Source organism: Anopheles arabiensis, chromosome 3, assembly GCF_016920715.1.
Source record: "Anopheles arabiensis isolate DONGOLA chromosome 3, AaraD3, whole genome shotgun sequence".
Taxonomy (NCBI): Eukaryota; Metazoa; Arthropoda; class Insecta; order Diptera; family Culicidae; genus Anopheles; species Anopheles arabiensis.
The window spans coordinates 46,568,499-46,593,001 of NC_053518.1; the positions used below are offsets into that span (position 1 = coordinate 46,568,499).

General features: G+C 43.9%; 2 protein-coding genes across 10 annotated transcripts in view; both read right to left on the bottom strand.

The window, feature by feature from the left end:
- LOC120902446 (protein bunched, class 2/F/G isoform) overlaps positions 1 to 20,835 on the bottom strand; it is a 38,629-nt gene extending 17,794 nt beyond the window's left edge. The window contains exons 1-5 of one of the 9 annotated variants that reach the window (XM_040311187.1): positions 20,657 to 20,821; positions 19,752 to 19,860; positions 19,488 to 19,596; positions 16,211 to 19,408; positions 4,330 to 5,388 (exon numbers count right to left, since the gene is read on the bottom strand). In XM_040311187.1, the coding sequence (XP_040167121.1) occupies positions 4,330 to 5,388; positions 16,211 to 18,822 (3,671 nt within the window). In that variant the 5' untranslated portion in view covers positions 18,823 to 19,408; positions 19,488 to 19,596; positions 19,752 to 19,860; positions 20,657 to 20,821. Of the gene's footprint in view, positions 1 to 4,329; positions 5,389 to 16,210; positions 19,409 to 19,487; positions 19,861 to 19,983; positions 20,479 to 20,504; positions 20,624 to 20,646 lie in introns of those variants that run through there. The other 8 variants (XM_040311184.1, XM_040311185.1, XM_040311191.1 and 5 more) reach the window with 8 other exon arrangements.
- Positions 20,836 to 23,697: 2,862 nt separating this feature from the next.
- LOC120901758 lies at positions 23,698 to 24,439 on the bottom strand. Its single transcript, XM_040309985.1, has 3 exons — positions 24,197 to 24,439; positions 24,007 to 24,130; positions 23,698 to 23,927 (listed from the first exon to the last, which is right to left on the bottom strand). Exons 1-3 carry the CDS (start codon positions 24,312 to 24,314, stop codon positions 23,813 to 23,815), a joined length of 357 nt encoding a protein of 118 aa, XP_040165919.1. The 5' UTR covers positions 24,315 to 24,439; the 3' UTR covers positions 23,698 to 23,812.
- Positions 24,440 to 24,503: the final 64 nt, after the last annotated feature.

Here is a 24,503-nt window from a genome sequence, read left to right on the forward strand (position 1 = left end):
TTGCAATTTTTACATCCCGACCGATTATCACTGGTGCCGAACAAAGTCGTTGAAAGGTAGCTAACGTTCGATGCCCTAGTGAACGATCGCACTCAATAATTCATTCTACGTGCACGTTCTTCTACCGACCAGACCCATGATAGATTAGTTGGATATCATCAGAACACTCTCGGGGTTAGTTTGTGTCCTTTTTCCAAAAAGTCAATGAACCTGTTTTTCATGCGTCAACTTTTGCCACTATGCGGAGAGGTAGAAGAAAACAATTTCACAACCAATGTAGTGGAACCATATTTTAATGATGGCGATTTGCAGCAGGTTTTAGTTACATATTGTGTTTTTTTGTCTTTTGTTACTAATACGAAAAATTGTCCAGCAATGTGGCGAAATTGGCGGGCAAAGTAGGATGTTTGTAGGCACTCGTTTGTCGGCCTTGGTACAGCAAATTTTATTTCACCACACAATACCACCATGTAGGCGATCACAATTTTCCTTCGTCCTCTCCTTCAGAGATTTGTGTTTTGGCTCCTTTTTCTTATTTAAAAACTGTTTTTGCGCCCAAAACATTAAGCACTAGCGAGCGAGCGAGGGAAGACCACAAACAAAAAACTCCTAGGATCGGTTTGTGACGCATTTACACACAAAATACCAAAAACAAGAAGCAGTGGCTTGTCTTTGGCCGATGTATCACTATTGATTTGCTGCTGCCAACTGGGCCTGCGCACCAACGCATTCTGGAGGCACTCACCACCATACACAAGTTTCGCACATTAGAACCGAAACCCATGACCTAGGGCTAGAAAGAGAGCACGAAATCGCGTGTGAGTTCCCGGATCAGTTCGGGGTCGGGATTTTGTCAGCGTTTTGAAGATTGCCAGTGCTTAAGTGGCGCTACAACTATGAAATATTGCCCATGAGGCCAATTTGACCATGTAAACAACAACTGCTATCTATCTATGAGGGGAGAGTAGATTAGATAAATGATATTAATAGCAAATTATCAATCGTTTCCTAACGTGACCTTCGCAAAACTTCACGTCATACGTCTGGCCTATGGCGGTCTGTGCTGCCCTGCACACGAGTTAACACACACAAAGATCTAAAAGAAACCAAAGGACAGCCATGGGTGGCTTTTTTGTAATTTGGATTTTGCGATTTCTGCACGAAACATGGTGAAGGTTTTGGGGTTCAAAGTCATCACTCGGCGTTGCCAGCGGCAGATTTCGACACACCAAATGGTTCCAATAATTACGAAGGCCGTTTGTCAAATTTTGCAGCATTAGCGCGCTCCTTCGCCTTCACTGTGTCGTTCTACTTTTTTGGCTCATTTAAAACTTCTTTTGTGAGGAGTTTGTTTTTTGCAACTCATGAAAGCAGCCATGGTACGACCTGCGGAGGTAGCCGCATACGAAACGTACCACACTCGCAGTAACATTAGCGAGATGTGCTACGTTTGGTCAAGACTAATTTTCATTCACTCGACCGTTTCGTTAGCAGCAGCACTAACAGACTGCATGAAACATCACGCCACTTTTTTATGACGTATGCTACGTATGCTTCAACATGTGTCAATGTGTTGGGAAAATGCCTCGTCTTTGTGCAGCTAGAGCATTTATGCAAACGGCACACAATCAGTGAGGTTGAGTAGAGCGCGTTGCAAATTAGGAAACCTTGTTCTACCTTGAGGGAGCTTGGTGAGGTTTTTGTATGTACCTATGCTGATACAGTAGTCAGGTACGAGTTTAGCGGCAAATTAATTACTGACCACACGCCCCGCTTTGATAAAGAGGCAAACGCAAATCCCACTCATCCCCATACACAACACGTACGTAGAACAAAAACATTCCTTAAAAAGCACAAACCAACACCAATCAGCTTATTGTGGTTGCCGTCAACTGTCAACCCCGGTTTGATAAGCGTAAATGATTGATTTTTTATTCAATGCAATCACTGCGACCGGCATTATTTGCGAACCTGGTTTTTCTTCTTTTTTCTTATGAACTTGTTCAGATTTGTCTGTATTCACTTTCAGCCTGATTGCAATCCGGTTTCCCTGATTCCCCCCCACAGTCCATTTCTACTGGGGTACCACTACGGACGTACGGACGGTATATGTATGTACAACGACGAGTGGTTTCGACTAATTTGTTGCTAAACGCCGGTTCCATCATCGAGTGCTTACGTTAGGTAAAAAAAAGTACCTATTGCTATTTCACCTGCAGCACCAGTACCACTTATAATCGCATGCTGTGCAATCGCTTTCGTCTCATTTGTGCAGTTGAGCATTTTGCGTTTGCGTCATTCGCACCAGCTGCTGGACGTGCTGCTACAGAGGCGCGATTAGTTCTGCCAGCCGAGAAAGCAACCTCGCTGCCACAAAACGTGTGCATTTTTTCCTATTCAACCGCGTTACCCGGCCATATCCCAGCAGATGGTGATGGTGTATATACGGTTGTCATTTAGATATACTTACGACTCATTGTGGCTGGATCGAGAGACATCCCCACAGGCTTCTCGGTAGGATGTTATGCAACATTTGGAGTTGCAGTGGTATGAAATCTATACATATCATCAGCTGGTACGATATGACCTTTCAATATCGGTTTGTGATCTGATATCGGCAATCATGAACTGAATTGCGTTTTTTGTAGATCAGTTATTGTTTGATTAGCCATGCAACGGCTGAAAATGTTTTTATTTCTTTTTTTATTGGCAAACACATGCATTTTGAGAATACAGGTTGAACCAAGTTTCATGTGTTCAAGCGAATCTGTAAGCTTTTTTATGAAGACTTAATCGTTTTTTATGGTAACAATATTGTGTTCAAAACATTAAATGACACATGGCGTGGAATGGTCATCTCGCAAATAAAGCGCGATGTAATCGTTATATATAAAAGATAAATGATATTCAAATACAAATACATACATATGGTAAACCTGAATGGCTTTCCGCGTACAGCTTGGTTTTGTCAAACAAATATGAATCAAACCTCACACGCGTGTGTGTCTTAATCTTTGCTAACAGAGATGTTAATTAAAACGTGATTCACTTTGACCATCCGACCATCATGGTCCTTCAAAACTGATCGAGATATGTGCTAAAAAGTGCGCAAAACCGTAAGGTCAGTAAACCAACCATTGGCGACAAACTGTCTGCTGTTGCGGTAGGTTTCTCTAAACCGATACCGACACACCGCATTCACACTTCAGTCAGTCAAGTTCGGTAGCTGATAATTTGATTAGTACTAATTATATTAGCATGGTGATTTGTGGACGGTATGTTTAAAGTTGAGTATGAAAGTGTTCGCATGTCAACGTCAAAATAAGAAGGTTATGGAAGAGAGAAAAGTATTGAGCTGAACATTCTCGAAAATAGAGCAGCACAACATCTTGTAACTCTTTCGCAGGAGCCAGCTGTTTGGCGCTTAAGATGTGTTGTAATATACTTACGGTGGCGGATTATTTTAATGCATGACAGTGTAACTACATTCGAGCATACCTGTTGTTACCTTAATACCTACGCATTAATACACATGACGTTACGTATTTTTAAGACATTACAACAATAAAACCGATACTGACCTGCAACGAGAGAAAAGGAAATAAAATTAACAATTGTTTCGAGGAATTGAAGATGTTTTATCATGTCGAGGCCCCCTTCCCCATTTCATCTTTGAGAGAGCAAAGTCATCTTTCTTTTAGGAAAGAAATAAACTTTTGCGTTGCATTCGAAACAAAACGATAAAATAAAAACATAATAACTGAAATGATATTCAACAACAATAACAGCCATAACGATCAAATTAGCTACAGAAAGAAAACTAGTTAAGAAGGGTACAATTAGATTCAAGGTAAGACTTGTACGCCCGTAACATGGTTCTAGCATCACTATGTGCATCCGTGTGTGCAAAATATAACTTGTATATATAGTGGCGTGTTTGCAAGGTGTTAGTAGTTTGCGAAGGAAAAACAAATAATAGAAACACAAATTAGTAGCTCCAATACGATGGGGTACAACGGTTAACTATAATGTCGGTAAGCGGACAGTTGGTGTTACAATAGAAGAACGTTTTCTGGGTGCACACGCGATTTCACGTGAGATTAAACGATATCACAATAAGTTTTCGAAATCTGTCGAAAAACAAAGCAGAGGACATATTAGCCGGCACGCTTCGATAGGGGGATATTTGTGGCACAATCTTTCCAAACCAAATCGATTGAAAGATTCGCCGGGAACGAATGAATCGTTAGGACAATGGCAAGGCCGGATTGAATTATGTCTGTTGGTTTTAGAGATAAATTTAGAGAGACACTCGAAAAATGTTCAAACCTTGCGTGTTCTCCGCCAGGGCTTGCATGAAGAACAGAGGGTGAGGCAGCTCTGCTAACACGGGCACTTCCTCCACCGGCACCGTACGCAGGACCTAGGGTATTTACAAATCGTGGCGGACTACCGACCGGCGTTGATCCATGCATGAATGCCGGACTCGAGCGTCCCGATGCAGGATGTGACAGCGAACCGCTAGCAGCAAATAGTTCCGAATCGGTGCTCATATTTATCATGCTACCCGCTTTACTCAGACGATTGGCACCGATTTCCTCCTTGATCAAGTCTTGCACACACCGATGCGGATGCGTTACCGTGCACGCACTCACGCTGTTGCTGCCGGTGAAATTTCCCAGTAGGCTGCTGGCGGCTCGACAGTAGCCAGCCGCTTCCTGTGCTCCAGCAGTGCCTCCTTCTGGCAACTCTCGGCATGGCCCAAGGGCACCGATCGAACGGGTCAACGAACCGCCGGTCAAGCGATTAGCCACTGCCGTCGCCAGTATTGGCGTAGGTTTCATGAGTGTTTGAATGGTTTTCCCCAGTGCTATGTCGGTGTAGATATTGCTTCCATTTCCTTGATTTGCTATGTTCGTCATACTCGGAGCGTTGTTAGTGGTTCCTGGCGTGCTGCTCGGGACAATAAAAGCGCGTGCAACAGGTTGAAATTTTCGTGCATGCTGCAGTTGCTGCTGTTCTAGGCGACTTTGAGCAAGATCCTTTCGAAGCGATTCCTTCGCCGCGGCACCCATGGACGGTGGCAGTGAGTATGCTTTCGACAGCTTCTCTGCATTATCGTGATACAGCGGGGCATGATACGGTTGGAACGGTTGCTGCTGCTGCTGAGCGATTTGTGGGTGTAATTTGGGCAACATGGTACCCCTGTCTGCTGAAGCATTCTGGAAGCTTTCATTCGATAAGTTTGCATCGGAAAAAGGATTTACAATGAACTGTCGCTGCTGCTGTAGCTGCTGCTGCTGCTGCTGCTGCGCCTGCTGCAGTTGCTGCGCAGATGGCATAGGCTGCAGATGGTACGACTGCTGTTGCGGCTGCAGTCCGCTGCTGCTATAGACAACGAAATAATCATTCAAGAAACATTCAAAACAACATCGCCAAAAAACGCATCGCAACTATCAAAAGTGGGAAGGTAGGCGATTTTGCGATGATTTGTTTCCTCGAGCCGCATGGACGTACATGCAGTTTGATGATGGTGTCAGCACAGTCGTACGAGTTGGACGACAAAACAAACGGCAAGTGAACGCTGTGAATGGTGTGCGGAGCGCGCGAATCGTGAAGTCAAAGAGCAGCGAGTTACAAATCAGCAGCAGCGAACATACAACATCTGGTACGTCCCATTATTAAAGCAGGAACAAGCACAAGAATGCAACCAAACACCGAGCACGAGTATATGTGTATGAATGCAACGATGATATGTGCCATGAAGCAGTCAGCAAAGCACAATATGTCTAACTAGATACCGCAAACCATGCTCCATTCAGGAATGCATCTACAACAAAGCAGCAGTGTATAACCCATTCAGCATAAATCAAAGAAGCGAACAGCATTCAATAATTCTTTAAAATCTGCGATGAAGAAAGCATTCCATAAAAAAACATACAAACACATGACAACGTTGTCATTCGGAAGCCGCAAGCGATTAGAAACAATGTTGACTGACTGCAGGTTTACACCGATGCTGGTGGAGGATTTGTTTAGTGTAATGGTGAGCTTGTGTCCCGTGAACAAATACACCAGTCACTTTCTATAGACGTTTAATGAGCTACGTGACTAGAAACCTATCTGCTGCTAGCAGAGCCAAACTCTCTTGTATAACAGAGCAATTCTAAACCTCGAACCACAGGTTTGCACGCTAGCTTATCACTTCGTACAAATCAGTCACGATCGGCAACAGTTCATGAGCTTTACTACTGCCGCGGATAAACACCAGCAATAGTAGTGGGGTCGATGGTTAGTAGGTGCTTGTTTTGCTAATAGCACAACCAGCAACACATGTTACATGCACGTGTATGACAACATGGTTTTTGCAATCTCATGAATTCAGTGATTCATTGCAAACATTAGATTTAACGATGCACAACGGGCATTGGTGCATTTAAGGGTTTAATATTGGTAGGAGAGCTACTGTTATACTCGGCTGATTGGTGATCTTTTTGATAAATGCATATAAATTAATTCAAGCTCGTTGAATAACTGAAATGGGGCGAGAAATAAAATTAAAAGTTTCGTGTAAGGACATCTGTATCATGTAGGCTAGACTCTATACAAGAATGTTTACGCATTTGTTGATTTCATGACGCATTTGTTGTTCGGTTCGATATTCCATGAAAACAGTAAACAAACTCTCATGTTGTTAGCATAATACCACAATTTTGGACTGCGGTCATATCCCCTTTTCGGTTTGTTTGTCAAAAGCGTACAAAATGACCAAATTGAATCCAGGTGATCTCATGGGAGATACGGTTATGTCATTATTAAGATGCTAACAGAGTGCTGGCATGTGTGGTTTGCGACGCATGCCTGTGCGTACGAATAAAAAGCAACTAGGTATATTCTTATCATGTAATCGAGTCATCTTAACGTCGATAGTTGATGAATTTGTTGTGGTGATTTATATGGAAAAGTACACTTTACAGTTTATTTTCTCGGTTCGAATATAAACGAAATTAGAGTAAAATATGCTTGAATAATTTAAGTTAACATCTTCGCCGTTTGCACAAAACATTAAACCAATATTAGTATAGCAAACATTTCATCTAACGCCGGACGCAAAGAGCGAACCATTTCTGTCTCTCGAGCGCAGTTAGCGCCATCTGTTGGCTATCACGTCTGTTATACACATTCGTCGAACATGGGTCGCAAGACAGTTTGTCTATGCTACTGCTGTTATACACTTGCGAGATTCCGTAGCCAATTTTAGCAACATAGCACGGTCAAAAACTGTGCCAGCTGTCTGGCTTGTTTGCCAAAACTCGAGGCAACGGAAAATGGGCAACAAAATTCAGCTTGACACCGTTCAGCTATCCGATTTGTTTTCTATATGATGTGAAATGACACAGTCACTGCTCGTTCGTGAGTTGAGCGGACTTATATTGGGTGAGCAAGATTTACAAAGAGGAAGAACAAATCAAATTCAAAAATGGTACATGCAACAGCGTGATCATGCAGAGTGTTTTCAGAGTCACACCTACCCCGGGCTAAGCGTTGTCGTCTGCTCATCTGCACACGTGTTGAGTTGATTTCTTCTGCTAGACTTGCTCCATACGTGTGCCATTTTGGTGAAATATACAACACCATGAAAGCGGCAACAAAATGATGCCAAATCGATAGAACACAACCACAACGCAGATATTTACACACAGCAAGATACTGTACCGCAAAATGCGTCGTTGTCGTTCGTTACGTAAAGCAAAAATTTTGAGGGCAGAGAGCAAAGGAAGCTTCAGCGATGAGGCGATAGCGCCAAACAAGGATTCACTATATCGGTTAGGACGGAGGGATGGGACGGGGACTGGTGAAGGTATCACCACTCTCTGTGTGTGAGTTTGCGTTGGCTTAGGTGGGTGTGGAGCCGTCGCACACTAACGCTGATGTTTTCAAGCACGTGCACTTGCAACTTCTGTCCAGCGTTTTTTGCGTGGCGGACGGATAGATCATCAAACAAACAACATACGAACGCGAGCGGTCGGACGTATCGGCCGGACGGCATCGGCAGCACCTCTTTAGTCACACCCCGTAATGTCGCGCGTACAAAAACTCGCGAGTTTGCTGTAATTTGTTGTTCTGTTTTACTGATTTGTTGCGCCTTTCTCAAGTGCCATTCCTTTTCTGTGCACAACAATAACGGCAACCTGTTGTGAGGAATATCTCGCGTGCATGCAAACGGCACCAACGACACACTGTCGGGCGCCCCTTTACCCAACGTCTGATTGGTGCGCGACTGCTGTAAATGCTTGCGTCGTCGTGTCGTTTCGCATGTCGTATCGACAAGTGCACAAACACCAATGTCGTACCGTCGTCATGCATCCGCCACATACATCAACCCGCACATCAAAACCTAGCGATCCTAGACGATCTTCAACCCTTCTCCGCGCCTTTCCACTTCCTTCGAACCACATGACGATGACCAACGCCGTTCTTAGGGCTAAATGAGGAACTCTCTTTGCACTGCGAGTCTCACTGATGACGACGTTGACGAACGGCACATCATTGCCGGCCGATGATCATTCGATCGCTTTCAAACAAACAGTAAACCGCGAACGCTACGTTCCTCAAGCTATTTCCCTCTTTCTCTCTGGTCATGGGTGTATCTCCCTCTCCCTCTCTCTCTCTCTCTCTCTCTCTCTCTCTCTCTCTCTCTCTCTCTCTCTCTCTCTCTCTCTCTTTTCCTCTCTCTTTTTCTCGTCTCAAGGGGCATGATCTATCACTAAGCAGGCAGGCAAGAGCGAAAAATCGAGAGAACCGTCCCCTGGAGGAGCAGTGGCGCGCTTGTCAACAACGAAATGCCTTCATACCGCGAGATCGGGTGGAATGAGAAGGGAGGGAAACGTGATTGAGGATTTATATTCGGTTCAAAGAGCGCGAAGAAGAGCGCGAAGATGCCCACCAACCGTTTGTCCGTTCGCGAGCCAGTGTTCGAGAGATCGAGAGGAAACACACTGCTTTTAGCTCGTTAGTGCAATAAGTGGTGGACCAACACATCAACGGATTATACACTATTTTTAGCCGACTTGTTATCATCTTCTGGCAGTTAGGTCGGGCACCGCGTCAACATGTACGGTGGTTGCCTTTCTTCCTCCTGCCTGTCTCGTTTGCCCGAGAACAGGGTAAAAATCGTGCCGCTCGTTGTCTGTCGCCGTCCTACCTACGGGCAAATTAGACGATGGACAATGAGGCCTCATCATCACGCTGCACACCGGGCCAATGGAGACAGCGAAAGATGATTGAATTAAATTGAACGTTTTGAGGCCTGAGGTTGTTCTGAAAGTTGTAGTGCCGAACACTAAACTGCTTATTCTGACACACACTAAGAATATCTTTCATAAGAACCATAGATAGCGCTGTATCACACAGCACCAACGCTGGTGGGAAGTTTATCAACGAATGTTTAAAGATTTCACACTTCCCCCAGTGCCAATGCAGAAGAGAGTATCGTAGAAAAAACCCCAATGGTCATTAAACCTCGTCATAGAAAAGCATCCAAAACAGAACAATGATTAATCTTCCACCAAGCCGCTGCTGCAGGAATGTGGGATGCAAATTTCTACATCATGCACTTCGACGAAAATAAATAAACTTGAGGATTCATACTGAACGATCGAAATTCCCCTTGCCATGAGTCACTCAAGTCAGAAATCCTGGTTTTGTAGCAGTTTCACCTTGCAAATCTTACATTCAGGGCATTTTAGATGCTTTTTTCTATTCAGTATATCTGCATTGCTGCATCAAGTCCACAAGCGTAGGCACGATTGAGTACGTTTAATTCGCTAAAAATCTGCAGAGCATTCTATCTTTCAAAAAAGACGTTTTGATCCTTCCTAGAGCGGTCACCGGTACATGCGGTGATTGTTTATTGCCATTTACCTTAATGAGATGCGCCTTGGGATGCTGACGATTTTCGATGGAACGCCACCGATGGTTATTCTACGGACCGGTGGAGTAGACATGCTTACGCTTTCCAGATTATGCGCACACAACCACGATAACAATAAGCGTTTCTCGTCGTATCTAAGACCAAGTAACATCGAGTACTGTTTGTACCGGTAAGTCGCTTGCAGCTGGTGGTGATTGGAGGAGCTGCGGGCACTCAATTGCACACAATTTTTAACCGTCAGTTGGCTAAGTCTTCTCGCAGGCCACTTGGCCAGCAATGCACTTGTCATAAATTATGGCTACCTACACACGGTTATCACCTACGCACGTGTTATCATGCACAGCGAGATGTGTATTATTCACTCGATTCTAGCTGCAGTATCAACCGTGCAGATATACAAAGACTAACTGATCTTTACCATGTGCAGCAGTGTCCGTGAACTTCATCAATGCTATTTGCGTTGCAATTAAACGATACAGCACACTGCCCACGATGGATGGATGCTGGGCATAAAAACCAAACAATGCCGCTGCTGTCTGCGATGGGTGGATTAAAAGGCCTTTTTATTCACAATAATCAATAAACAACAACGATCACTGAAACACGCAAGCGAAAGGGTCCACTTTACACCACCGTCGAGCTAACTTAGTTCCACTGACATGCGTCACAATGAAAATACGCGGTGTTATACACCCAAAAACTGCACCAACGATGGTTGGACTGCGAGTGCGCGCGCGATTTACGTTACACCAAGGGCCAGAACACGACAGTATCGGCACAGGGAAATTGTCTGAATGAAGCGGTACGCTGGTGCATTTACGATTTGTTGCGCTTTGCTCTTGACGCCTTCTTCCACCCTACACGGACACACGGGCCGCGTCATCGTCGATCACATAGAGATCATAATGTGTACTATCTCGCCTATGCCACCACTATTACTACGGGGAGGGAGCAGAAATATAAACAAAGCTGACCGTCGACCGCCATGCCCGAGCGGCAAAAACATTCCATTCACATACTAACAACAGTACTTGACGGTTACAGGGTGATAAGCATGTGTGTAGAAAACTTGAGAACTTCAGTAATCGCAAACAAAATGCTGTATGGGTGTGTTTGGAGGATGTGTTCCTGATTCCGAAAAGAAACTACAGTATATTGAATCGTATCAAAATATTGCAAAACAGTACAGTAGTTTTGCACATTCAATGAAACGTCACTTGGGTTCTGCAGTATACAGGGGAATCATGCTGATGGCATCCTTAAACAATAAAACAAATTATTTTGTGGACCGGATTTTCGATCTTTAAACTTCAGCTAACAAAATAGAGACAATTGAAAAAATATATTCTAAAATGCATCCCATTCCAAGCACGTCTAGTGATGGATTGTACTGAAATATAAGGTGTGAAGGCGGCCGACTTGCTACAGATTAGCATATCCTTCCCACCAGGGCTGCCACCACCCTGTGTACGCGGGCACGCGTGAAATGCTGCACTAGCTTGCCCGTTGATGATTCAATTCACCTAAGGGTATTAATGAGCTGATGCCGCCCCTGGGAGAACCTGCCATAAGTGCAGGCGATGTACCACACTACTTCACACGTATTTCATCACACATTCTCACAACCGCACTCACACACCGAGACCTGAAATTACTGCTGGGTGGCAAGTTAGCAATAGGAGAAGCAATAGTGCATACCTCTCTATGTTGCGGTAGCATTCACGATCACCCTGTTGTCAATTTGTGGTGGTGTGCTGATGCCGATGTGTGTGCCGATGTCAAGCTAGCGATGCCAGCGAAAACGAAAATATGACAGTCTTATGGGTAGATTAAGGTGGAACAGAGAAAGCTACAATGTGATAAGATAGATTGTGCTCGACGCGCCGATCCTTAAGACTCGGCGATTCTGGAAGACGATTATTCATGGTGTATTGTGAAGAATGCAGTATTGGAATCTTTAAGACAAGTCGAACCAAAACAAAAAACGTTTTCGGCTATAGGTCACTAATAGGTGTGTCGCATTCTGCGTAGTATACTTCTTTTGACATAATGATATACACGACATGCTGGCCTACATTGGTTTCCGATACTTAATAGTGCCGGATCGAAATCGGACTGTCACAAACCTTGCTACGGGAGGGGAGGGGGGTTTATTTGTGAATTATGCAATCGAACCCATAATGCCATGTCTATAGAATAACCACCCCCAGTCCCTTAAGTATATGCATTCCTTACTATTCCTCGATGCTCTAAAAGTATGATCCTTTGGAACCGGCATTGGTTATATTGACGTACCTGGATTTCTAGCTTGAAAAAATACGTCTAACCGCAAAATAGTGAATCTCATTCAACACTATCTCACTTGTTTGCACTATCGCCCAATAGATGTCGCTGCAGATTAACCCCTTGACTTCAAATCATTCAATCCGAATTATCATTCCCCGGTTGCAATCATGTGACGTTTTCGTGTTAATTGTTACGCCCGTTCGACAAACCCGTACGGAACACGTCTAAAAATTGTGACCGCCAGATATTTTTGGAATGTTTCTACAATTGTGTTACCCCAAATACCACTACTTGGAAAGCGATGCAGTCCCAAACAATACCAACGGAGGAGCGATAAAGTAAACAGGAATTGCTTTAGTTTCCCCCAGCGGTTCGCGTGTTGTTTTCCTGGTTGCATTTTCTTCGACAAATAAACAGCAGTCTATTCTGTCTGAAACGCCATTCTGCTATTTGGAACATCTACAAGACGAACGTATATTATGGGAATTGCGTGTACGTTTCCAAAGAAGGTCTTTTTTCATATTACACACATGCTACTGTATTGAGCAATATGTTCGCTTCGTTAATCATCTGCGATTGTGTCCGGCGGCGGGCCAGCAAAATGAATCTAATTATAACAACGTTTTAAAATCAACTCAAGTAGAACGCAATCAAAAATCGTTCAATTTGCTACGATAGTGGCGTCTAATGGCACTGTGGCTAATTCACTGTTAATTCCGATTTGGTAAATGTAGAAAATCTTCGAACGAATATTTCGAGAATATATTTTCCTTCCACGCTGTTTGCGTCTGCAGCGCGCCACTCACTAAAACCCGTCATTACTCACCATCGCGGAATCATCGAGTTTCTTCGTAGAATGTAAAAGTTAGAGCTTCGGTAGTACGTCGTACTAACGGTAAGATTGCTTCCAAACATGATTGCTTGCTTTTTTGTTAAATTTTATTCCACTGATCACAACGGCACTTATTCGTGCATCACAGAGCTATCACTGGAACAGCAAGGAACATGGACACGTTTATTTATATATGTATGGCTCCTCTCCCATATGTGCACGGCACGACCGAATCATGTAAACTGATCTTGCTTCCGAGACGGTTAACGGAGTCTGGGAGCTTTGGACTGCACACTCAGATTGACCCGACGACTGACTGCGTACGCGTTACGGCGTTTGCCTACGGTGTGTGTGTTCGCAAGGCCAAGGTCGAAGAAGTGCACGAGGATTTGTTTGTTTACTCACAACCAACGAGGCACGATTAAACAAAAGATATACAGCAGCCCACACACAACTGATCTTACGCACCTCCTTTCCGCTATCTATCAATATGCTTGCAGAAGAAGCTCTTGGGCTTTGCTTGCGAACGAGCGTATCATCGGATGGCGGAAGGCAAATGCTTTGGAATCAGGAAAAATATCCGTGAATTTTATCTAGCTACTGCGGTTATACGTTTTTCCCACTTTTAAACAAAACGCACAACAGAACGCCTCAATGATTATTAACAACAAATGATTCGTTTCGATCACAGGCTTCAACACATCAACAAATACAGTTCGACCTGATCGATCCTTCTGTGATGCAAGCTGCTCGTCGCACACAATTTACAGATGTGTTTCGCGTTGTGTTTGATATCGATACTTTGCTCCCAGGCTGGGGTTGGGCTGGGTACACCGCAAAGCAACACTAAACTGAACAGCTAGAGCTCTGCCTCCGTCTTTCAAAGCCTGCAGCACAGAGCCCGGTGGTAGTTGAGTATTTCCGGTGGGAAAGGATACTCTAACGCGATCCGCGGTGATCGTCATTCGTCATGCTTGAGGAAGTAGAACGGAACGCAGTAGTGTACATCACACACTTATGTTCTTTGTTGGATGAGTTTCATGTGCGTAGTGAGTTGGAGGCGCTCATGTTGGAAGCCGACGAAACTTTAAGCACGGTAAGATGCTAGAAAAGCTTTTTATGTGATGATTGAAGAAAATTGCCCAATCGATTTTCTTTCTAGTCTCATCATGCGCAAAGACGACTAGAACGCCCTTATCCTGTATTGGTTAACACATATATCTGATCAAGTTGACTTTCAATGCAGTTGATTGAACGCGTTACCTACATTTTAAAAATGTGAAACCTGCAAATTGAATTGCATTCAGTTTATAATGTGACAAATATGTCAATACAGTTTATGATCGCGCTTTAATGCACGGTATAATTGAGCATCATCAACGAAACAACACGCATACCGCCGTATATCAAGAGAATAAAACTGTAAATATCGATTCAACAAGTCCCTGCACTCCGGCCCTAAAGGATGAAAATACACGCAAAACAAATAAAACTAAATAAAACCATGGGACTAACGAACTAAGGGCCAAACGCTTTAGCGCTGGATTCCATTTTCCTAGCGGAAAAGTACTTTGCGAAAAAGGAATGTCCATTTTCCGTCGGCGGTTTAACGTCAGTCGATATTCCATGCTGCTTGACAAAGGTGTGCTCATATTACTATACAGGAATGTGATAGTGCCGCGCAATGGACCCGTTTTCCGACCACCAGCGTTAGCATGTGCCATCCGGTGTACTGTCGTGTACGAAGAGGCATATTTTGAGTCTAAGCGACAGGATATTACAACACCACCATAGACACACTGCTACCAAATGAGCATTGGGAGGTCCGAAACATCCGTACGGCTTTGGTTTTGTGATTACCTTGACTTTTTCGTACACCACATCCGGTCATCGCGTCCATGGCCTTCGCTGCTGAGGTTTGCTTTCCCACATACAAGTACCCGTTGAATTTTGCAGCCTCAAGTGCAATAAATATTAGGAATTTGCAAAAGTACGCTCGCCAACAATGGCGCATTTAGTACCGTCCGCAAGCGTGACCAGAAACAGTTTCATTATTTCGTATAATAGTTCAATTCGGAAACAAACAAGACACATCAAAAAGAAGAAAAATAGTTAATGTGTTAGAATTATCTTCCATATGAGGAGTTAATTCAAGGTGATGATGAACAAATTGTCTTCCCGAGCATTAAAAACAGATTAATTATTGGAAAATTTAAATTTGTACAAAAACAGAGCATAACGTGCTCGTGAAAGATGCAATAGTTTGTGGTAAGGATTACGTCCGATATCAAATAAACCTTAATCCATCCCATTTCTGTAATTACAGATTCTTCACGATCCTAATGTCAGTATTTTGTTAGAGAGTAATGCTAATAAAACAAACCCTTCGAAAAAGAAATTTTAAATTTTAAATATTTACAAAAGATCGCAACACATCAGCTAGCATTGTGTCTATGTTACTGTAAATACGGGAATCTTCCCATCGACGTCTATTATAATATTTGATTATTACGATATGATTAATGCTACAATTGTTAGTAGTGTAGTGTTATAAATTATTGAAAACAAGTACAATTTAAGCTTTTTTCATAGAATTAAGCATAATATCTCCTGATAATATTTATATGTCCACTTTGGCAAAGTGCCAAATATTTCGATATATTTACATCGAACATGAAGAAATCGAAATGTGATGAGAACGTTCAACAAATTAAAATTCATTAAAATCACATTACCATTAATTCAATTCATATATCGACAATACACATTACACAATACACATTAAAGATGAAGCATTACAAAGACAACAATTTTAATAATGAAAAGTCATTAGTCAATTCGTACATCAAAATGGACATCTAACTAACAAACACGTTGTATGAAAGCGTTGCGTTTGCAAACTTAATCATTTTGAATACTATGGTAAAATTGTTAAGAAATTTAAGAGATGTAATCTCGACTAACACAATATTTGAAATGATATGAACTGATTGAATAGTACTACTTGCACTAAATTAAGTATGCAATATGCCACATTCAGTAACGTTAAATAATAATAATAAAAAAAAAAACAAGCAATCAAAGCAAAAACATAAGCAATCGAAAAAGACAATCACATTGTTCCCTTTTTTAACATAATCAATTCGAAGATCACTTACCTTTCACCATCTTCGGCGTTCGCTTTATCCGTTTCCTCAGCATCACCGGTGGCAGTTGCAGTCGGGGCACCGGACACAGTGGACTGTAGCTTCACTTCCGATGATTGCTGGTCGGCGGCCGAGGTACCGGGGATCGTCCCAACAGAGATCGAATTCGCTGCATTGATTGCACCACTAGATGACGGGGAGCCGACAGCAGCGACGCAGTTAGCCCCGTTCGCAACAGTGTTGCCACCAATGACGCTGTTCATGGCGGAACTTGGGACGTTCGTGTTCTGCTTCATCTGTGCTGCGGCGGCGGCAGCAATGGCCATAGCATCAGCGTACGAACCGATCGAAGCACCAGGAGCTGGTTGGGTCGGAACCGTTGTGGATTGTGGAATTAACTGAACAGCCGACGTCACCGGCGAGGAGGTGGCCGATGGTGCAGAATTCATCAGTGAATCCGTGCCGATCGATACAGAACCAGCTGTATCGTGAGCACTTACGCCCCCGGTCGTAGAAACATTTGATACGACGCCTCCGGCCCCGGCGGATGGGGATAGTATTTTTGCTCCAGCGCTGACACCGTTCAGAGGCACATTTTCGCCAGGCATGCCGGCGACGACCGTGTTGTCGATCAGGGACGTTGGGACGACAATCGGCGAGTTGGTCTGGGAGACAACCTGCTGCGGCTTCTGCGGCTTAAACTGTTGGTGGGGCGATGGGAAGCTCGATTGGATCGACGGATTGTTCATCATAATGTTCATCTCCTGTGATGTTGGGATGGGCACGACCAGTGGTGGAAGAATGTTGCTGGAAGAGAGGATTGGGTGGCCGGGCTGCTGGTGATGGGGATGATGTAATTGCGGGTGCATTTGCATGTTGCTTGGAAGGGTAGCACCGTGTTGGTGGTGGTGGTGTAGGAGGTGGTGGTGTTGTGCTTGTAGATTCGATGCAGCCTGCTGGTTCAGTTCGGCCAGATTCGTCATCGTATGGGGATAGTATTGGGATTGTCCTGGATGTCCTTGCGTGTACGTTACGTGCTGTTGCATCGGTGGCTGGCCCGCCAGGGCATTCTGGAGCTGTGACTGAGGTAAACTGTGCGGTATTCCAGTCCCAGCAATAGGGCCCTTGATCAGGCCAGTAGTGCCGGACTGGATGTGACTAGTAGCATTGCCCGCGGTTCCGGGAGCCACTCCTCCACTTGAAATTCCACCAACGAGCGAAAGATTTAGACTCTGTCCAGGAGATTCGTTGTTTAACATCCCGAGCATCATGTTGCTCCTATTAGACGCGATGGACGTCGCCGCGGTCATCGGCCCACCCAACACCATCGATGACGAACTGACCGCATTTTGGTAGTAGTCCATTCCTTCCAAAGGTGCGTAGCTAGCATTGTCGTTCATACCGACGCCACTGTCCTGCGTAGTAACGGTGGCATTAGGGGCGCTGCTGATTTCGCTACTCTCCCCACCGCCAGAGATTTCTTTCGGCTGCTGCAACGTGGTGTGATCGAGATAATCCATGCACACCCACCGGCCACGCTTGAACGGCTCGGTACTTTCTATTTTGACCACCTTAAACCGCTCGTTTCGATGATGCACCTCCTTCCCTTCGTTTACCTCACTCTTGCCGTGTCCCATTATGTTAATGCCACTGTCCGTGACATTGACGTGCATCGCATCCGTGAGCACTTCGCCACCGTTCGTTCTATCAGTAGGTGCCACGATCGCCAACCCGTACTGCGAGCTCGTCGGAATGACCGGCACACTTCCAATCGCGTTCGTACCGAAAAACACATCCTCCTTGCTAAATGTGTCCTCCGAGAAACTAGGCGTTTCGTTTTCGAAATCCGTTATCCGGCTATTGTCGTCCGTGTGTGACTCGTCCAGATCGTCCGCCGAATCATCGCCATTGTCTGCGCTGTGCCTTCCCGGACCAACGATCACCGAAGTGATCGTAAACGATGAGGTCTTGGTACCGGTTCCAACAGGACCGCCAATACCGACCACAGTTCCACCGCCACCGCCAGCGCCACCTCCAGCGCCACTGCCAGCGCCACCGCCAGCACTACCGGCAGCGCCACCGCCAGCACTACCGGCAGCGCCACCGCCAGCGCCACCACTACCGCCACCGCCACCGGCATTGGCACCACCGCCGCTCATGCTTACCGATGAGCTGGCACTCTTGCGTGAAATACTGTTCGCCGATGAGGACGAATTTAGCATACTGCTGCTGACAGAGTTTTCATTACTTCCGATATTTCCGTTTCCCCCGCCACCACCAGTACTAGTCATCGATGTTCCTCCGCCACTGCCGCTAACACTGTTGTTCATTGGGGAGCCGCTCCCAGCGCCACCTCCGCCCAAACGTAAACTTTCACTCGTAGTCCGCTGAATTACATTAGTGTGATGTTTACTTCCAACTCCCATCTTGCCCGTGCCGCCCATATCCATCGATTTATGGTGATTGTGGTGATGATGATGGTGATGATGGTGATGATGGTGTATTCCTCCCGTTACGCCGGCAGCGACACTACTGCTGCCCCCGACCGTGACCTTTGATTGGGCCGACGACGGTGGTAGACTGTTGGAGACCGTCTTTTCGGCCATACTGCCACTCCTGCTCATCTGCTCGCCTATCCGTCGCTTCGGAACCCTTGCGAACCGGGAATGGGAAGCCGGGACAGGAAATGTTTGTTTCACCAATTATAATCTGCGGCGCACACAATTAATAACGCGTTCAGCTGCACGCAATGCAACACGCACGAAGAAGTTTTACAATATTAGGTGCAGAAAAAACACGCACACACACACAATCTGTCCGTCTAAAGCACTACTGATACACACGCACGCACACACGCACGCATACACGCACGCACAAATACTAATACGCAGCAAACTGTGCCCGATTTTTCGTGTCACGACCCCCGAGCAAAAACGTGTTTTGTCGATCGGGAGGTGTTTTGACAGTAGCCACACTATGGACAAGGGGGTTGCAGTAACAGTGGCTCGTGGCGGTATGTTGTGTGCGTGTGTATTACGCGGCGGTTCTGCTTCTCTTCGCTACACAGCAATCTCGTAAACACTTTTTTCTTGTGACAGCTGGAGAATCTGTTCCGTGTATGTGTCGTCACCCAGGGATCGATTATTCCATTGCAGTGCTGGTTTCCTGTTTGGGACACTTTGGGCCACGGCTATCCGATTTCGACTGAGGCTGGAATAAAGGATTGGCGAGCGTTTATTAATTTGCATCTAAAACACGCCCCAAAACATATGACAAAGGGAAAACCTACGACTCGTCCTGACTACCACCGAATCACCATTTGTTCAGGCATTCATCAACCAAAATTTTGTTGTTGGTATTTCTGTTGTTGTTGTTGTTGTTGTTGAAATAGGCGACACCTACAAAATGGGAACGAGTTTATAACACAGGATCGAGGCATCGGCAACACGATTTGTGGGGAAAAAGCAACGTGGTGGTGGTGGTGACCGCTCCTGCTAATTCGGAGCTTATACACTTTGTTTGCATTCTACCCCTGCAAGCAATTGCAACGTACACAGTATCCACTTTCACAATGTTTTGCCAACCTGGATTTCACACACCAGCTTGCTTCGTCTTTGCATACAGACCCGATTGCTCCTCTGCTGGGACTAGACGATGGAAAACTAAACAACAACAACAACAACAACACTCATTAAAACAGAAGTAGAAACAGGGCGAAGATCAATAATCCTTTCCTCCTGCTGCGTGCATTCTTTGCCTTGCTTTGCCTTTCCCGATTTCTCTACCTTTCTCGTCAGCTTCTTCTGTCAAATGCACTGACGTTTTTCATTCATCCTCCACACACACACTATTGCACGACGCACGTACCCAACTGTACTACACACACAGACACAGTCACACATACGCATAGACCCAGTCTATGCGTCGACAATTACGAACGAGCACACCATGCAATTCGAAAACCACCTCAAACTACCCTTTTGGGGAGAAAATCAGTGGAACAAAAATTATGCCAAACTTTCTTCTCTCCAGCCATATGCTGGGTGCACTTCAAAGTCTCCGCACGCTCTGCCGACGGACCTATCTCGATGAACGAAAGAGCGCTTAAAGGCGGGGGGCGAGGAACAGAGAGGCGCCTCGGCAGCTGATGGCATTTAATCATCAAATGCAAATACTCTAGGTCATTGGCAGTGCAACGGCGAACGAAACAACCACGCCATTTCTGGTTTTTCACTCTCCACCAAACACGGGCCAAATTTGATCCACTTGAATAGGTCTTTTGGAGTTTCGCTTTTTAACCACTGACCCTGGTAAGAATGGAAGATTAATCCTGCCCAGCTTGTTTTTCGTCTTATTGGACCAACGTCGCACGTCGTTCGTGGTTGTGTTCGTCACCGCGATAGTCAATTGCCTAATAATATCCCATCACGATTGGCCGTCACACGCACTCGTACACACCGGAAGGGGAATGAAATGAACGATAACACAATGCGTTCGAATAGTACTTATTTAAAACAGTCGTTCCTGCTGTGCGATTTGAGAAACTCGTTTAATATTGACAAAATCGACAGCAAAAATTTTCCACACGGCAGCCATATTCGTTTTTTGCAACTTGAAGTGATGTTCGAACAGGTTGGTACACGGTTCGTACTTTTCCACGAGCAATGCACACAAAGCATCGCTCATTTGACAGTCTTTGCACAGTGTTACACCGACTGTCATCCAGTCAAGCAGTTGCGATGAAATGTGTTTTTAGAACAAGCGCCGTTCTGTGTTTTTCTCGAGGAATATTTTGCAATCTTTGTGGAATAATTGATAAATTATTGGCACGATTTTTGTTGTAGGCATTTTGTTGAAGAGATTCGAACTACACTTGACAGAGGCTGACGGAAGCATGCGCTCTACTTGTAGCATCATTATTTTGTACCGCTTCGTAATTTAGATTATTGTACTAAGTGTTAAGGAAGCTTTTTTAACAATACTGGACGCTAAAAGTTTTATGATGAGAAAATAAAGATGTTGTGCAAGTATTTTACGCTTTCTCAAGGGCGGATTAAGCAGCACGCTATCTAAGCGCCCGGTTGTGGGCTTGAGATCTGGAGCGCACCGTGAAAAGGTACCCCCGTTCACAAGTAGATTTGCTTCCCAATCCTTCTCTGTTTTAAAATTACTCATACAACTTCTCGCTCGACACTTCAGAAAGGCCTCCAATCGTGTTAATCCGTCACTTAACTTAACTTTTCCTCATCTCGGAAAAAGGAATTTGTTTTGAGATCTGCCACGATCGTTCACTCGAAGATCGAAAATACTATGTAGGTCCGTACATTGATCGTACTCGATAGTGTATTTTTTGTGAACGCGTATGTCGCCTAGTGGCGGCGGGAGGAATCTAGAGACTGGTATAACCCAAGTGCCACAAATCCACTAAACGACCACTAAACGGCTTCTAAACGACTCAAGTTCTCTACTTAAACGGAATATAGAAAGACTTCGTTTAGCAGACGGCAAACGACTCATGCATTCTAAAATTAGCGAAAAAGCTGGTGGCGCTCTCTGTTGGTGGAATACCCCAACCAGCTGAGCTTCATCGCTTGGAGGAGAGCTTTCTCATTTCCTCTGTACTGTTGTATGGTTTCTCATTGAAGTTATGCATCGCTAGAACTAGAACGGCGATACGATTGTTTAAATACTAAACTCCAACCGAAACCACCAGTACTAAAGCAAGTGAGATTTGAGTAATGGTCGTTGGTGTTGATACCCACGTATCTGACCACACGACCATTCATATAGATTTTTGCTCAGAAAGTTAGAAGACTATATAGGTCATGATAAGATGAAACTTGTCGAAACACAAGTCTAAAATAAAGACTGTACAGTCTGTTCCCGAGTTACACGGTTCTCGACTTACGCGGATTCGGAGATACACGGTTTTCAAAATTTGACAGATCAAATGTCAATTCAGTACAATTTGCTTCAAGTTCGGTATGAATTGCATTTTTGCTAGCAAATTGAAACCGCTTAAAAGCCGGAAATATTAGAATTTTATGCACGAATTATATCAGATAAATGATAAAGTGTATAAAAGTAATAATTGCTGTAGGGTGTATTATAATAAGTTATGTATATTAGATATGCTGCATTGCTATAGAAATAATTGTATAATTTATCGTATTTCCTTATTTTCTTACAAGATTCACTATTTTTCGACTACAATTAATTTAATAATCACAATAATTATTATCACTGTCCAAAAATCAACCACGGACTAGCGATAGTGAAAAAACCACCCAACATTAAATTTGAATTTACACGTCAAATAAGAGCACAGAACCTATGCCAAATGATGTTAAAAATTCGTTTGAAAATCATTAGCCTTACAAAAAAATAGCACAGCAATTGGTGCATGAAGAAATCCCATGGAGCAATTGTTGTGTTTTTCTCATGCTGCGGAGATTTGCTGTTAAAGAGCAATAAAAAAGTTGTGACATTTCGCATGAAAAATCGTACGGAATTGACATTCTAAACATTATTTTTAAAATATTAAATTTTATTAATTTTCAATATCTAGTTTTCAAATTTTGTAATTACTAGTTAATTTGGCCAGGTTTGAGGGGTATGCAATAAAATTTTAAAGATCCCCTTTACTGTAAAGAGTACACCGAAAACAATGGTCTCGAAACCCAAGTAAACGGTAACTCACAACGGTCCTGGAACTTATCGTGAACCCATACTGGTCCTGGAACCTATTTTGAACCCATACCAGTCCTGGAACCGATCATGAATCCATACCGTTCCTGGAACCTATCATGAACTCATACCGCTCCTGCGACCGATCATGAACTCATACTGTACCAGAAGTAGCTCTCGATTTCATTTATTTTCAAGAACTGTACCTTAAATTGTTCCGGATTCAGATTCGGTACGATACTTGCACCTGGTTCGGGTATGTATCTGATACGATTCTAGTTCTAGTCGACAAACCATACCCGATAGTAAATGTACAGCGTAGGAATTGTAACCAAACGCTGTACAAACTCGTCCATAATTGGTGCACCAACCCTATTAGATCACTTCAAGCAGAATAGTCAGCTCTACGAATGGGGGCACGGTCGATTGAGGGCTTGAACCCATGACAGACAAGTGTTGTTATCGGTCAAGGCCTGCCTTGTACCCACTAGTGAAGTGAGCTTGGCTTTCAGTAACTTATTGTTACCATAGCAGGATAGTCAGTCCTATGTATGGGGGCACGGTCTATTCGGGACTTGAACCCATGACCCATGACGGGCATGTTGTAACGTTGTACGAGTTGACGATTGTATCACCAGACCGACCCAAACTCGTTGCTTGGCATCCTTGTAAATAATTGTGAACATACAAAACACAGGTATTTTTTCAAAATGATTTGCTTTGTTCGAGACTAAGCATTGCTTCGAATATGAAATTCGAAAAACTGGATTGGGCTGAATAGCAATCTTTCAAATAGAAATCAGACTCAAAAATAAGCGTTTTTTAGCCAACTTGAATTAAATCGTTTTATTTTTTTATTATTATGGAATCTTTTCATATCAAATTATCAAAATCATGCCACATTTCAGCGTTGCGTTTGTTTTGTTTTTAAAACAAGTCTTGTTCAGTCTGTTTTATCGCTTTCGGGCAGCAATCTGGAAACGGCTTTGAATAGTCAATCTTAGTTAACACCATGCCAGGCCCAACCGCAAAAAATCCACATCTACAATTGAAAGAATAACGTTGATGTTTAAATGTTCAACGTCTTTGAAAAAACTAAGAACAAGCACAAAATAACTTACCCAATACCATGAAGTGAATAATCATCACTGCACCTGATGGATTCACATTTTCCGGGACGCTGTCGTTCCTCATTTACAGGAACATTTATTTGTAGCGATTCATCGTAGCAGCTATTTTCTTGAACTGAAAGTAGAAAAACGGGTTTAATGGATAACTTTATAGATAAACGATGTCTTCAAAAAATCTTACCTTGACTTTTTGTGTTACGAATCAGGAATGTATATGCATGTGAAAACGATACTAAATAGATCATTTGTAACAAAACTAATGTGGCTAGCACTTTAAAGTTGGTTGACGACTTCATCATGTGTAGCTTGATTGTGTGGACAAATGTCGTATAAAATTAGCAGGTTTACGATTTAATGTTGGAACTTATTTCAACTCGATTGATCGGTCTGAACTCACCAAGCTCTCGATGAGATGTGATAGAGCCAATGCAGGCAATAGCTATAAGCAATAGCAATAGCAGGCAATTTGAATGATGTTAACGGCACAA

What these genes read in the sequence shown, in the direction of transcription:
- LOC120901758 (XM_040309985.1), bottom strand. Translation starts at nt 24,314, where the DNA reads ATGATGAAGTCGTCAACCAACTTTAAAGTGCTAGCCACATTAGTTTTG. An exon ending in TCGTAACACAAAAAGTCAAG is followed by an intron (nt 24,131 to 24,196) that starts GTAAGATTTTTT and finishes TTCTACTTTCAG; the next exon opens with TTCAAGAAAATAGCTGCTAC. An exon ending in TATTCACTTCATGGTATTGG is followed by an intron (nt 23,928 to 24,006) that starts GTAAGTTATTTT and finishes TTTCAATTGTAG; the next exon opens with ATGTGGATTTTTTGCGGTTG.